The 16,568-nt window shown below is 42.8% G+C and overlaps 1 protein-coding gene across 2 annotated transcripts in view; it reads left to right on the top strand.

The window, feature by feature from the left end:
* POC1A (POC1 centriolar protein A) overlaps window positions 1–14,156 on the top strand; it is a 59,600-nt gene extending 45,444 nt beyond the window's left edge. For both annotated transcript variants that reach the window (XM_034066511.1, XM_005142258.3), the window contains 2 exons: window positions 1,483–1,623; window positions 13,862–14,156. In XM_034066511.1, coding sequence (XP_033922402.1) covers window positions 1,483–1,623; window positions 13,862–13,969 — 249 coding nt within the window. In that variant the 3' untranslated portion in view covers window positions 13,970–14,156. The remainder of the gene's footprint in view (window positions 1–1,482; window positions 1,624–13,861) is intronic.
* Window positions 14,157–16,568: the final 2,412 nt, after the last annotated feature.

Genomic DNA, 16,568 nt, shown 5'->3' on the forward strand with positions numbered 1-16,568 from the left:
AGTTTCCTTATGTAGTCACATTTCTCTTTGCGTTGCTTATTGCTTATTTTGCCCACTTGTTGGGTTAGACCTCAGCCTTGGGAGCCTTTCTGTGGCTGAAATCTGTGACTCACAGCAGCAAAAGTGTTCTAATATATATTTCCTTTTTTAAAAATATGCATTTATGTATGTGTACACATGTCTGTCTTCATAATGCACTAAACATTTGGGGGTTTAAAGTTACATGAGCTAGTCTAAGGTCTTATTGCAGCTTAGTTGCACATCTGCACACACCTGGCGTCAAGTACAGAGATGAGCAGGTAAATCGATACTGTACTGCTGAGAAATGCTTTTGTAGTAGTGTGTGTGTAAGAGAAGAGGTGGAGACAACTCCTGACTTCTGGCTTAGAAAAAGTACGTGTGGGAGAACTTTTAGAGACCATTTTCCAATCTGTCAGAATTCTGTGCTACTTGTTGATTTGCAGACTTTAGTCATATGTGTGAGTAACAAGTGCATGGGATGGAGCGGCACCAGGTGTCAGGCCGGGGAGTTTTGAGTGCTGTGATATTGGCTTTAGATTCAAATCTTGCCTGTTAGTGTAAATTGAGAAACTTAAGTCTGCAATTGCTTAACCAGTTAGATACACTTCTCTGCACTACTTCTACTGATGGTAGTGCAGATAAATAATGCAAATAGTGTTTGTTCTAGCAGAAAGATGCCATTTTGAAAGAAAGCGAAAGAAGAATGAGTTCTCTAGCTGTTTGTGCTTTGAAAACTTAATTTATTCTGAATGAAATATTCAAGCCTGCATAACTAAACCAGCTGAAATTGAAACTTCAAAGTAAACTTGTTCTTAACCTCACTGAGGAGGGAAAACCAGTTCAAGATACAAACAAAATTAAAATTACTAAATCCAAACTGCCTGTTTTAATTCATATTGAAACAGTTTGCTCCCGGTGAACTGTGGTAGAGCATCCCTGCATTCTTAAACTAGTGAACACGGAGAGAGGCTTTACTGCTAGAGTAAGATAATTGTGCTCCTCTCAGGGCGGCTTGCTTAATTCTTATAATTTGGATGTAGTGCTTCCATGTGGCTCCAGTAAGTCTTTGTGTTCCTGTGCAGTCTATGCCTGTGTACCGCATGAGCATGCCAAAGTGCTTTGCACATACATACAAAACTTGAACCTTGCAGTATTGCTTCAGGATTGTTATCTAAAGTTTGCCTTTCCTGATGGAGGTTTAAAAACAAACACACACATGCAACAAACCCCAACAAAACAGAAAAGGACAAAAAACTCCTTCCACCTGGGGAAGGCAGACAAGTCTGCAGCAGCTTTTCCTTTTCTAGCTGTGGCAAGAACAATTCCTTTCCTCCTTTGCCCGTTTTTAATAGCATAGACTGTCCTAGCATAAGCTGTGCTTTACTCTTTCCTTGCCATGAAACAGAAATCCTTCTCCAGTTGTTTGCATTGCAATAGCAGATTGTCTGTTTCTTCTTCTAGCGATCAGAAATGGACTGTGCTGTTCATCCTAAGAAAACAAAACCTCAGGATTCTGGTGGGAACCATGAGCAACAGGAGGAGGAGACCAGTCTTGAGAATACTTTGGAGCATATTATGCGACAGCTGGACATTCTGACTCAGGTATGGTTTGCTCTTTTACAGGTGAAGAGTACCTCTGGCTGGAAGAACTTGGAATATTTTGCAGTAGTTTAATAGAATAAAAGCATGGCTAATTTAAAACCTCTGCTGTTTAGTATCTTTTTGATAAATCTGTCTTCATCTGCTTATCAGCTTATCTCTTACCAGTTCTTTTGCATCTTCCTGAGTTCCAGCTTAGGCCCAGCTCTTCCTCTAACTTGTTTATGCTGCAGTGTTGCAGAGCACTCCTTGAGCCAGCTCTGGTTCCATGCTATTAGCCATGGTTCGTCTAAGGTAATGTCTGAAGGAGCGGTTGGCAGTAGGACTCTGTTTTGGTGTATAATCTGTCTCTCTTCCCTCCCCCATTACACTGCAGTCTATAGACAAATTCTGTTCAGATCCCACTCCTTTTCCCCCACCCAATGTTCACCTACACAATCCAATTTCTGCAGTATTCTCCTCCCATCAACAAGTCTGGGCCCTTCTGTGTCTCATCTCTGAAACATGCTTTTCACCCACAGCCAGCAAATAACTAATCCCTTGCTAAAGTATTAACATACAGCTCTTCCTCCAGTACCAGCCCTTAATGGTGATCATCAGAGTATGTGTTTACTTAATACAAATGGTTTGTGTTTAAATAGCTGCTCATTGCTCCTGCCAAGAAATACCATTTCTGACTATTGTCTGGGGCTGAAGTTCACTGTGTGTTTTTGGGATATGTGAGAGGCAAGGAGAAAGCATGGGATAGTAAACATTGGTGATCTCCTGTAGCTGAGACCATTGCCATAGAATGGAAAAATCTTTGTGGGAAGGTTTTTCTGTGAGTTTGGGTGTTGTTTCTGAGGATGAAGCAGGTCTTGAACACTTGAGATTGAACATACTGATTATTAGTCCAAGTTAGCTCTTTGCTTTTAAGAAGTACTTGTCAAAAGGTGTAAAATGATGGGTTGGAGGGCCTATCAGGGGGTTGAAGTAGAGCTGTTTTAGGGATTAAAAAACATTCCAGTACTACAGACAGCCTAAAATAGAGTAGGGTGAAAACCAAAAGGTATTTAAGTTCATTTGGCAGAAGTGCAAGAGAGGATTTTTCCTCTGATCTCTAACTCACTGAACACTGAAGGGTGGGTGGGGGGAATCTTTTGTGTTACATTGGGCCCTTGTGCTTGTGAGTAAAATGCAACCCTGTGTGTACACAAAATATTTTATTGCTGTTTTTACGCCTCGTTAGTAGGTTTGGAATGTGATTGTTATCTTTCATTGCATAAATCGGATCCACGCTTCTGATGATGGATGTGTAATGGCTCCTTTTCAACTTCATAGGTGTTTAGAGGAGGCAAATAATTGCAGTAAACAGCATGTGTGGGATTTAAACTAGATACCAGCAATGCAAACATCTCTCTCGAAGATATTGTGTAACCGTAGAAAATTCCAAATGTTGTTTTAAACGTAGCAGAAATTGAGATCAGTGGGGGAGGAATAAATTAGTAGGTTATAGGATAAAATTGGAAATAGGCCTGAAATAGTAAAAATCCAAAAAGCTGCCTTGAGTAACTGCATTCAGCAGCCTTTTACCTTTTTTGTAGCTATTCTGCCTTTTTTTTTTGCTGTCCTTGAAGTACTGTATTTCCCATTGGTTGTAATTTTTGTATGTTGTATTTTGTATTAACACCATTTAAATGCATCTGTACAAACTGATGTTCCTGACGCACTGTTGAAATGGTTTCATAATTCTTCATTTTCATGCCATGGTTTTGATATTTAGCAGTGAAACAAACCATCACCAAACAAACATAAGTAAATGAGCCTGGAAAAAGTCTTCATTCCTAGACTAGGGATGCAGGCAGGTAGCAATGCAGAGACATGGAAGGTAACTCTGGAGGTTGGTGAGGCCCTGGCATAGATTGCCCAAAGAAATGGTGAATGCTTCATCCCTGGCAGTGTTCAAGCTGGACAGAGGCTTGAGCAACATGGTTTAGTGTGAAGTGTCCCTGCCCATGACAGGGAGTTGGAACTGGATGATCTTAAGGTCCTTTCCAACCCTAACTATTCTATGATTCTGTGATTTGTTTTTTCCAATGCTGCTGTTTGATAACAGAGAAGGGAATGCTGCTCCAGCAGAGCCACTGTTACCCCTCTTTTGTGCAATGAGATGTTGAATGGGAAGGAGCCATGGCACATAGAGATCCAAGTGAAATGGAAGCAATGGCTGCTGGTGTTGGATTGGTTTTCTTTCCTAGCCATTTCTGCCAAAGCACAACAGGACACTGCTCCCTGTGTATGGCAGATTCAAACCAATGTTGTTTGTTTTCTGGGCCTGCTGATTCCTATGGAAGGACAACATCACTGCTGCTTCAAAATGAGACAAATATATTTCATAAATAACACATAACAAGGTGCAGTATTTTTTTCTTTGAGAAGGGCTGAGGACGCTCCTGGTCCTCTTATAAATCATTGCTTTATAATTCCCGAGTATTGGTTGTTTAAAGAGAATGCTGATTTCATGAGCAGGGCCATTCAGTTGAAGAGAAAAGAGAGAGTCCAGAAACCCTTTATTGATACAGCCATCCATGGTTTTTCAGGAATTCATAATTTGTTAGCTTTGTGGGAGACTGGGAGTACTTCTGATGTGGAACCTGTGCTTTTTGGTGGTGCTGTAGTTTCCGACACTTACCATGATGTCATGTACCGGGGGGGGAAACTTAAAGTTGTGATAAACTACTTTTGGAAATCAGAAAAATATAAATTTAATGTATTTTCCTAACTGTTTTCATAGCTATCATTTCAAGGTTTATCATGCTAAACCTGGTGTCATGTGAAAGTGGGAAGGAGAGCAAATACTTTCAATTCCTGCTGAAAGAGGCACTAGTAAGACATCAGCTGAAGGCTGTCATCTCTTGCCAGTGCAGAGCTTTGTTCTGAGCTGTATGCTTGAACTGCATTGTCTGCTGCTCACCAATTATCAGTACCTTCCCTCAGTACAGTGACAATAGATTGACAATAGATTTCCAGATGAAGTAGGGTGTCATGTACTTAAAGACAGCGGGTTTGTTTTTATTCCATTAAGAGGTCTCTTCCTGCTAGACACCGATTGCAAGTAGAAGTGCTGAGGCTGTGGATGCATCATGCTGCAGGATACACTTGAGCAGGCTTGCTCCTTCAGTTGGGTACTTCAGTTCTTATTAGAGAAAGCTAGATCAGAAGAAACCAGTAGCTCTTGTATACCATGTCTAGCAGTAACCGCTACAGTGAACAGATGTGACCCCCTCAGATTCAGAGAGCTTCATTTGTATGTTGCTGACTTTGTGCTGTGATTTTATTCCTTAAGATTTTGGCATCTTTCTTTAAACTGTTTGTGATTCAGTGTAACTTTCCTCCCTCCCTCCTACCAGAACTCTCTCTGGACATCTTTTGCTTTACTTGTAACAAAGTGCTCTAATGTGACCTGACAGGGGCTTCGTACAGTTTTCTAAATGTGGTTTGTGTTTGGCCATACTTCACATGCAGATAAAGAAGTTAATGTTTGACTGCATTTTTCAGCAGGGTAGCACATGTTTGACAATTCTGCTGCCTGGAAGAGTCGAGTGAGGCTGAGACCCAGACATAAGCAGGTTGTTTCCAGTAGTTTGGATTACTTAAAGATACCCTGGTGCCCCTTTGTAGGAAAGTAGGCAATTCAAATCAAGCAAAGGAATGATGGTTTGCTTGCTTCTCCCTTTTCTGCAGCTTAGTACCTTGTCAGTGTCCCAGTGTTTAAAATTCCTGCTCTTCACTGGCATTTCAGAAATGTGAAAAGGAGGAAAGCACAAAATGTTTTGGGTTTTTTTTTCTTTATTGAAGACTGGATCTCAGTATCTCTGTGCCTGTGTAAAGAGATGGGCTGAGAATTAGAGCCTAAAGGTGGTGGGAGAAAAGGTGATTTTCTCTCTTGGATAACTTTTTGGAACAGAAAGATATGTTTTGGCTGAAGCAGAAATGGAGCAGATACTGAGTTTTCTTGGTTCCAATGCATTTTCCGCACTTGCAGCGGACCTGCACTTCTGAAAGACCATCTGTGAGTAACCATCTTGGCTGCAGTGGAAGACTTGTATTTGCAAGGATCACCTTCAAAGAGTCTGTATATATACTCTTACCCTCACTATAGACACCTGCAGCTACAATGTTCACTTTGTTAATCTGCAGCACTGGTGGGCAGTGGGCACTGAGGCAAAAGCTGCTGGTTTCATGTGGGAAGGAAGATGTCTGCTCCAAACAAAGAGTTCAAAATCAGGTTAACATAAAAATTCATAAATAGCTAAGATAATCCACCCACAGGAAACAGCTTTATATACTTCCCCAAAGTAATCTTCCGTTGAAGCTGGGAGAAAACAATGCAGTGAAATGGAGAAGACTTGATAAATCTGTAAAATAATCCAAGCCTGAACTGAAGGACAATCTAGCTCATGTGAGATTAAAGGATTATTTCAGTCCAGAAAAGATTGCAGAGGGAGGGAAGATAAGAACATTGTTTAAATTAAATTCTTTAGTATAAAAAAAAGGACTTGGACACAAATGAGCTGGTTTTTAATTAAAACTGAGGATGTTTGTGTGTGCAATGCTTATAATGAAAACGAGTAAAGTGAAATCTGTTACCCCTTTGAGACCCGGTCTCCAAAGGCTGTGTTGTTGGGGAATAAGCACGACCCCTCTGTTCTGAGAAATATTGAATGTAGATTAAGTAATGGGTTTAGTAAAACAAATGCTTTTATGACTTCAAGTAGTTACAAGTCAAGAAGCAAATATGGGGGTGGAGGGGGTGGGTTATAAGTACTGCTACCTCTGTCTTGTGCAGATGTTTTGGTTTCTGTGCTGCTCTCAAGACTCAAACACCCACTGGGTACAGGGGAACCCAACACCTAGGAGAAAAATTGCAGCAGTTTTTATTCTGAAAGAAATGGTTTGAAAACAAAACAATAAAAAGTTCCCATCTGAAAAATATGTGAAATACCAGCTGAGCTTGGGGCTTAAATCTTAATTTTAGGGGACAAAGAGGCTACTTCTCTGGAGTTAAAACCATCTCTTGGAGGTGCCCTAATGCTGATCTCTCACTCATAACAAATGAAGTGTCCTGGTTGTTGCCAGTCCTCTGTGTATCATCAGAACTACTTTGTTTTTCTGCAGTGAAACCTAATATACTTGTTGCAAAATCTCCAAAGTTTCAATGCAAATACATTATTCTTCTGTCTAAGACCACCTAAATTAAATGCGCTCCTAAGCATATTGCTATATTAGCAGGATACTCTTAACATGTAAAGTCTTGGCTTCTTAAAAGTGCTGATGTCTCCCTGGAGGCCCACAGGACCCTCACCTTCCATTATCCTTCAGTAGGGAGAACTAAACACTTCCCACAATTTGGGGTTTCACAAGCAGACCTTGGCAATTAATATCAATTGTTATTTATCCATTTGGTACCAGCAGGTGTGTTGATTTAGCTGAGGATTTGCATCCTTTCAGAGGTAGATTGGGCAGCAGTGAGTGAGATGGGAAGTCTTTGTGGTTGGGGGAAACCTCTGTAGTCGTTTGGGGTTCTAACCACTATATTGTGCAGTTGCTCACAGGGTATATGCTTGGGTATTTTGTTGTAGCTCATCCTAACTTGCTGTGTTTTTGTACTGTGTGGTGAAACTTGAAGTCTGTGTTGGTCCAGCCCCAGAGCTTTAGGATCTGTATACCAAGGAAGCTGTCAGTACCTGTGCCGCAGCTTGCAGCCATTCCCTTCCAGAAACTTGCAGGATCTGATGTGGGTGCCCTCAGTTTAGCTTAGGCTGATCAGCTGTCAAGACTGAAGCAACAGCAGTGTGTGATGAAACATTTTTAGTAAGAGGGCTGTAAATGGAAAGGCTCAGTTAGAGATGGCTTGTGTGATTTGTGTCCCCACACTGTGCGGAAGAAACTGGCAGAGCCTGTGCCTTATTTTTGTGGTTAAGATTGATTTAATAGAACATCCTTTTCTGTCCTTCAGAGTCCCTTTGGTAACTGTGATACCGGTACTGACCATGCTGGTTAGTCTGGCAAAGTGGCTGATACTACTTTTTCCATGTACTCTTGTATGATTTTCCTACCTGTAAAAAACACAATGAGCACTGCAAGTGATCCCCTGTGTTGTTGCTGTACTGTGTCTGCAGCATGAGTAGGCTCATGCAGTACCCCAAAGCCCCATTCAACCTGGCCTTGAACACTTCCAGGGAGTGGGCACCCACAGTTTCTCTGGGCAACCTGTTCTGTCTCACCACCCTCACAGTAATAATGAGGAAGAGTTAGCTGAGCAATGCTGGTATTACAACAACCCACCTCCTTCTTGTAGTGCTTTGGTCTGCTAAGTGTAAGCAATGCTTTACTTTTCAGGTATTGAGTAGCACATGTCTGACTGCTGGCTGGGGGGAGCTGGTGGGGTTATGGTCTCTTGTGAAAGAACTGACAAAGAGGTTGTTTAGCATCAAGACTTCTTGAGTAGATTTGGAGCTCTGAGTAGGGATCCTGATAAAACCAGGTTAGTGCTGGCATTTGCACTTCTGCAGGCTTTGTCGTGTATTCCTAACCCACATGGCCCAGCAGTGACATTGATTGAATGTGCAAAACTGTTTTGGGAAGGCTTATGGGACTTCCTAACCCACAGTGCTGCACTGACTAATACATTCCTGTCTAGCCACACTGGAGCTGAGTGTTTTCTAGTTACAAATATAAAAGTCTGTGGAATTTGAAGCATGTTATGAAGTAAACCCAGGAAAACTTGTGAAGTCCCATTAAAGAGAGATTGAGGGAAGACGAAAGCATTACATGAGCTTTCTTCATTCTGAAATAGTCAATACACTATCCGTAGCCTGGTATGAAATACGCTATGCAGATGGGCTTTGGGAATTTGCCTTAAAGTCTACGTTCAGAGTAGCTGAGCTGGTGAGGAGCTACAGAACTTATTTAAAATGGCTCTGGGGAGCAGATCCTGGTTTAGTCTGAGCAGAAAACGAAAACACAACAACAGAACACAAAAAACCCAACCACAAAACAAAAACAAACCCCACCTTAATGGTGCATCTGATCTCTGAGATTAAGGCTTTGACCACTAGAGTATAGCTAGTCGCAGCATGCAAAGAGCCTTGCATACATTCATTTGCTACATGAAGTGTTGATAACTGTGAAGGTTTCATACCTAGTCATACTCTCAGATAAGAGGCTGACTTCCTTGATTAGTCTAAACCGCCAGCTTTAGCTGGAAATGTGTCAGAGCATGCAGAGTGGTGGTAGCTGGTTTGGGTCCCATCTCAAAACTGTGTTGTATAACTTGCACACGCGGAGGGCAGCCTGGCTTTCTTTAAGCTTAGTGATAGCAGGGATCTGCTTTGGGTGCCACCGGATGCAGCTGCTGAGATTGAAAGGGCAAGTCCCGGCAAGGCTGCTTCTTACCAGACAGGTTCATACTTGAACCTCAAAGTGACTTCTGCTGCACAAGTTCTCCCATGAGCCTTTCAATCTTGCAGCTGAAGTTTGGTATTTAAACTGTTGTTGGTGGAAGGAGTTAATGACTTTTTGTCTGTAAAAGGTAGGCAGGGCTACCCTGGTGCAGAGCCTTCCTGGGGCAGTGCCTTACATTTGTGTTAATTTAGAGAACAGGCTCCCAAGCTTAATTTACCTGGATATTTGATAAGTTGTATCTCCACATAGGACTGCGTATATGCTTGGGTCTGTATTTAGTGGGTGTTGGAGGTATCATTTTAGTGATCAGCATACAATAAGTGGGGCCACTTGTCAATATTACTCACTTTAGTGCATGCATTTGAAGGTTGGCAACCGTACTCCTTTCTTGAAAGACTGTTTTTGCTTTCCAGTATGGTGCCAACAGGCTTCCTCAGTGCTGTGCAGCAGTCTGTGGTACAGGTGTCACGGATTTGTGCCCCAGAGGTATATAGGTACCTCTGAACTCACTCATTAGCACTACCCAAAGAGGGACCACTGGATGCTCAGGCAGCATTTTTATGATGCAGTTTACTTGCTCTACTACTTGGCCATGTCTGGGACTAAAATTGGCTTTGAAATGGTCATTTTGGGGGGAAAACATAAGAAGGGCATCTAGATCCTTGAAAACAAACCAGTGTTGGCCTTGCTCGTTACAGAGGGCATAGTTCTTAAGCCTCAACTCCAGGTCAGACCCCACAAGCGTGCAAGTCCATGGGTTGCTTCATTGCACCTCATAAAAGGCATCCCTAAGTCTCTCCTTGTATCAGCACAATGGAGTGAGGAAACTGAGTGCAGAAAAACTTACAAACTTCTGCATTTTCTGATAAATTGAAAGGGAATCAATACTTTTGTAAATTAACATGTCAAACAAGTATAAAATCTGAAGAGGTAGAAGTAATGTATTTTTCTTGGGCTATTTGATATGTTCGTGCTCTGCAAAAACCTCTTTTAGCATACACTTGGAAAAACTGGCAGAGCAAACTTTTATTGAAGTAAAGCTGGGAACTGCTTCGACCTCCACAATCAATGGAGAGAGGGATTTTCTGTTATGAAATGATGACAGGAATAGAAATACAAGTGTAATACTTAGGAGCACATTTGCAGTCAATGTGTGGGATCGTATTCCTTGTAGGATCAGCCAAGCTGTTGTTAACCTCATCTGAGTAACTGTTGTATCAATCTATGGGGGTTTTTTGGGGTCCCACAATTACTGGTGATCCACTGGAACAGTTTTATGACCCCCATGCTATTCTGTGTGCTAGCCCCATCAAACCAGTGGGAGTGGCATACTGAAAACCCATGTGCTGCTGGCAGGGCAGGAGCTGCACCTTGCTGCTTGCAGAGCGGCCACCCAAAGCATGCCTGCTTTGCCCCAACCACCAGGTCAAGTACTGCTGAAGTTAAATAGTGAGCAGCCATCTGTGCAGGTGGAGATCTCTCTCCTGGCAGGGACTCCTGCCACTGCTCCAGATGGTTGCTGATGGCCTCTGCTTGCTTGTTCTGGTCTCTGCTCTTCAGGTGTCCCTTAGCAGTGGTAGAACTGGTTCCCCTTATCTGTAGTCCTCAAAAGAAGCAGGGCTGATTGTCCCTCCAGGGCTGCTGCAGAAGCCTTGCCCCTGGGGCTAGTGGTGCTTAAACTGTATCTGTTACAGGGAAATGTTTAATAGGTTTTAAGGAAAAAGAGAAAGCATCTTGAAACAGCATCACAAGTCTTTATTATTTGGTTTGAGGGAGTTAAAATAACATGGAGGAATAGAGTAGAGGGCTTGTCATCATGTAAGCAAGTGTGAGTACTGGCTACTTCAGGTGTCCTGGGGAAGGCTGGAGCTGAAAATTCCCCAGAACTTAAAAAGTACATAGGAAGCAAATTGTTTTCTACATCGTTTTTTGGTAATGTTTCCAAAAAGAAAAGCAGTTTGTTTCTAGGGTAAGTCTGCAAAGATGAATGAAGACAAATGTTGCAGGAAGAGCTGGTAGAAGTGATTTGGTTCTTAGTGTGAAAAACTGCATTTTATGTTCTGGTGGCCATAGTGATGCTGAGTGTGTTAGTGTTATGTCAGAAATACTCCTTAATAATAAAACAAAAGGTTGATCTTTCTTCTTGTTTAAGCCTGAGCTGTTACCCTGCTGCCAGTTTGAGCCAGGGCTTTAATAAATTATCTAGCATTTACTCCCTGGTGCATAATGGAGACACATACTGTGCTCCTGATACAGGAAGCCCAAGTCCTGCCGCTGAGAAGCGGCTCGAGCACGAACCCGGCTCCAGTGAATCCTCATTGAATCTGGTTATCACTATTTTCCTCCTTGGTGCAATTGTTGGTTTGTTATCTTCTGAAAAGCAAAAACATGCAGGAGTTGAATGGGTGCAGTTTAATTTGCCTACCCCCAAGGACTTGCTTTATAAGTAGCAACATGGGGAATACTGTAAAACTGGCAGCTGCTAATAAAGAAGCTTGTCTGTTAAGTTACAGTATGGCACTAATAGCAGCTGGGCAGTATTTGTGCTTTCCCTTACCTTCGTAGGATGTCAGATGCCCTGTGTATTTGGGCATCATATATTCAAGTCTGAATGGGCTGTAGTCATTGGTTCCTACTTTGGACTTCCTGGATTTCATTTCTGACTGCTACTTTTCCACTTTTAGTTTCCAAAAACTACTCACTACAAGTTTTTTGCATATACTTACATGCAATTTCCATTCCAATAAACATTTTCCTTGCAGCTTTTTCACAAATCCAGTACTTTGAGATCTGCTTTACTTGCGTTTAGTCTTATGGTGCTGCATGTAACAGCTCTTAACTCATATCGACAGGATTGTGATGGCTGTAAGTCATAAGATATATGAACCCCAAGTAATCTGGGGCTTTACTTCTATCAGGGCAGTGTGACCAGGACAGTAATTAGTTGATTATCTTTCTGAAGGATATCTGATGCAGTGTTTCACCCCCACCCCTTTTTAACTGAGTGTTGAGTTACTAGTTCTTTTTTTAAATGGAGAAGGCAGGATTCCTACTGCTTCTCATTCTCTCTTGGTTGCTTGCAGGATAAGATCTTTGCTGTAAACCCCTGGTAGACATCCAGCCTGCTGTGTTCTGCCCTGAGTAGCTTTGCTCTTGCCTTCTGTAAGACAGCCACCACACAATAGTGTTGCTGGGTCTGAAAAGGGTGAAATCCTCTCTCCTTTGAATAGACAGGGGGAATCCTGCTGGCTTTGGGGCACCTGGGGTGTTACTTCCTTGCTCCAGCAATTTTCTTCTGGTTCTCTGTGTACTGCAGTTCTTGTGCCTCAGAGGGATGTCAATAGAGGAAAAAACTTAAATTAAGCTAGTGCTGTAGCCCATGGGAATATTTAAGCCATGCAAGGGTTTTCTTTCAGGTGAAGTCCTCTCCAACTGCAGCAATGCAGCATTAAGCAGCAGGAGTTAGCCATGCTGCCTTGTACAGGTCAGCAGTATGCATGTGGCAGGCATAAGCTTTGAACTATGTTTGGGGGGGAGAACAAAGGGTGCATTATGGTAAATGCTATGATGCACAGCCCCGTCTGGCTTTGTTGGTATGCAGTCTTGCGAGATGGCTTTGCCATAGCACTTCATGTTGTTTTTACTACATCTGTTCTCTCTTCCCCCCCATTCATCTCATTCCCCAAATCATTTTACAAGAGACTTTTCCTAGTCTCAAGTGGCCTTAGCCAAGCTATTTCCTCTCTTTGTGCTTTCGTTTCCCCAGCTGTAAAATGGGGATAATGAGACCTGCTTTCTTTTTTCAGGCACTTAGAGATGTGCTTACGAAATGCACTATTAAAAGGCTTTCTATGTATAACTTCTATACAAACAGCGGTTGTCCAAGTTTATTTGAATTACTTTATAAAAGTCCAAGGTTCTGAACATCCTTTGTTTTTAACAGAGGATGTTATGCACTAAAAATGCTCAAAATGTGAAGCTATTGATTGTTGCTGATAAGTTTATGGATAATAAAGCATTAAATCATCACCGCCTATTATCAGGCTTTCTTGTGTCTTTGGAAGCTGAAAGCGGTTTTGCATAAGCAGGTCCCTTGTCTGAGAGTGATCAATAAAAGGTTTTCAGCAGAAGCTTTTATTGCCACGTGGTTAAAATGTTCTTCCTGTGCATCCTGTACACGATGACTTCAGCATGGAGAAAGATAAAACAATCCTTTGTGGGGTAATTGGATTACACAGAAGTATTTTGGCTCTATGTTGAGGTGGATATTGCCACTTTGGGTTTCAGTTCACTCCCACTGTGTGTTGCACTGCCTTATGTTTGGCTGGGAGGGTTTTCTTGCTTTTCATTGTGCTTGTCCAGCAAGTTTTACATGTTTTAATAGCAGTAAACCAGTGGCATACAGGGAAGGGAGGAAAAAGCTGGAAGCAGGGAGGGAAAATCAAAGCTGAAATTGGACATAGCTGTTGAAAAAGCTGTCTCTCATGAGCAGAAGTGTGTCTGGTGGCTCACGAACCTGTTCATGAGAGCAAATGCAGAGCTTGGTTTGAGAGCACCAAATGCTGTGATGGGTGCTGGGTGGTGTGTGCTGGAGAGCTTCATGCCCACCAGCCTGTGTTGCTCCTCTCAAGCTGTGTGGGGCTCTGCCCTGCTAAAATATTGATGCTAGAGTTACAGGAGTATTTTGAGGAGGTATTTCAGGAGTGTGAATGTAGCATTTTGCTATGCACTGAGAGTACAGTATGTAGCTTATCTTTGTGAGCAGGTCAACAGCAGCTTTCATATTGTTTTGCAGACTGTTTCCATCCTGGAGCAGAGGCTGACACTCGCTGAGGACAAGCTGAAGGAATGTCTTGAGAATCAGCAGAACATCATGAATGTTCTGAAGAACAAAGTGAGCTGATTTCCTGAGAGAAGACAGGAGCTGAAGGCATTGGGAGGTTTGAGGTTGCTTGTTTCCTGACAGACTGTGTGTGACTTGCTTTAATGACTTGGAGTGCTATCTATTTTCCAATTGGAATATACAGTGATTGTAAATAAGCTTTGTTACTTTACTGAAATAAAAGTAGTATTTTATTCATAAAAGTGGATAACAGTCGTCATCTCCTGTGTTTTCCAGAGATGCAGCAGCCAGCATGTGGTCTAAGTACTAACTGGGAAGGTTGCATGTCTCCTGCCTTTGGTGCTGCTGAGGTAGTTTTGACATGTTTAGGCATCTTGGAGTTGCTAGATGTCTGGCACAGGCTGTATTAAGCTGATTGCTGAGGTGTGTGCTGGCCATAGGTGACAGGCAAAGAGCTCCCAGGATATTTTGGGCAGTGGGAGTTCTCTGGTCTCAGAACATAGAGAGCAGGTGAGGTCCCAGTGCACCCAGCACTGGGATTAAGGGTCTGTCTCACCTGGGTCCCAGGAGATGCCTGCAAAATCTGTCAAGGAGCAGCCTCTGGATGGTATTTGTGCAGAGGCAATTAAATCCAGTGGTGGGATTTAACCTGCTCTCTTGTGCAACGTGTGAAAACCAATTGCTTGAGGCTGGCAAAGAGTACCTGGTGGGTCAGGTGCAGGGTGGATTTCAAGCAGATTTTGCTTTGTCTTCATGTCTGCTTCTTAAATTAAGAGCAGGGGAGAGGGAGAGAGAAGGCAACCAAATAGCAGCACATTTGCTCCATTGTGGAACTTCCCTTTTCTAGCACTGGACTGCCTTTAATTTTTGGTCATTTTGCAGATGTTTTCACAGTTGGATAGCTCATCACTCACACCTACGCTCTCGCCCTGCTCCCCTCATCGCTCCCCCTCGCTTTTTAGGGCTTTAGCAGGTGTTCAGTATGTAGCTGCACAAGAATCTGGACTTCTGGGAGATCCTGTTCTCCAGCACCTCTTCTGTCAGTGCACACTGGAGGTCTCCTTTCTTGCAATAAACTATTACCCACATTCCTGGAGACATAAGCAGTGGGAACTTGAGCACCTCAGGGTTAATGAACCCCTCCTCACCACTGTCTGTCTGACCTCTTCAAACAGGGAGGCTGCCTCAAGCCCTGCCCTTGGTGGTCCCTTGTGTCACAACCATCTGCCAGCATTTCATGGCTTCCAAGGCCCCCTCTCCAGATGTACTGTGGGCATTCTGGATACTTGCCTGAAGACTGGCTGCTATCCGTGTTTCACATGGCCAGGCTTTAAGATCTGCTAAGCCCCATGAGTTTGTTTCTGGTTTGGGTTTTTGTGCACCTGTTTCTGTTTCAGGCTGTGTCTGCTGGTACAGTGTCATGATAGTGTTAATACTCCTCAACCATCTGGGTGAAGCAGTTTCATCACCAGGAAGCTTCTGGTCGCCTTCCCTCCTGGTACTTTCTACATCTCTAATAACCCCTTGTTGGCATTGTCACAATATTTCACTCTTTCATTTGTGGGAGGCTGAGAGCTTTCTCATTTCCATGCTTATTGGGTTGATTATAAATGTGAGTTTCTCTCTGCTCTGCCACAGACTGTTTGTTTTCTGTTTCCAAGCTCCGAGTCTGCTAAATCATTATTTTCTCTCAGATTACACTAATGGAATCAATTCAGTGATGTTCTTCCGTGCTCTTGCTCTAAGCTTTCAGTGGCTTTCAGCTGAGAGACTGACATCATTTTCATTGAAATGAGCTTATGTAGTAATGTGGATGGGGGGGAGGAGGGGAATCAAAGGTACATGCAGCCAATTGCTGCTAGGAGAAGGCTGTTCCTGCCCTGATCTGCTGCTGAGACAGTTGCAGAAGTGAGTTGTGGGAGCCTAATTGACCAACTTGATCCTCAATGTTGTGTACTGGTCTTTGGGCTGGGATGTGAGGGGGAGAAGGAAATGTAAGCTATTGCAGCATTCATCAGTTTTGAAGCTTTAAAAACAGTGTTTGCTTCCTTTAAATGTGTAGTTTCTAATGTGGAGACCACAGAAGCAGGTTATATATAGTGCTTTAGGGAGAATGGCAATATAGATCACTTGGGCACATTCACTATAGGTAAAGTTTCTTTTCAGGTGTTCTGACTGAATCCATTTGAACGATTCAGTTGTGCTTCTAAACCAGATGCAGTACTCAAGTGCTGAAGCACAAACCAGTGGGATGTAGGGTGCTGTGGTGCAGCCCCACACAGCCACTCACTGAACACCCCTGATGGGATGGGGGAGATAATCAGAAGGGTAAAAGTGAGAAAACTCGTGGGTTGAGATGAAGACAGTTTAGGAGGTAAAGCAAAAGCTGCAGCACAAACAAAACAATTCACCCCTTTCCATCTAACAACCTCTATATGATTTAAGTGGCAGGAAAGGTAATCTAAAGGGAATTTCTTGCAACAGTACTGTCCAGCTCAATCATTTCCTTGGCTCAAATCTTGGCAACTTGTTCTCTTCATTCCTCTCTTTACAACCTCCTACCTGGAGTACGATATCAGGTCTTAAAATGCACCAGCACTTCTAAAGGGTTGAGAGGCAGGCAAGGTGTTGGAATGAATACATTTAACATATAATCCTG

This window comes from Melopsittacus undulatus, chromosome 9, assembly GCF_012275295.1.
Source record: "Melopsittacus undulatus isolate bMelUnd1 chromosome 9, bMelUnd1.mat.Z, whole genome shotgun sequence".
Lineage (NCBI taxonomy): Eukaryota > Metazoa > Chordata > Aves > Psittaciformes > Psittaculidae > Melopsittacus > Melopsittacus undulatus.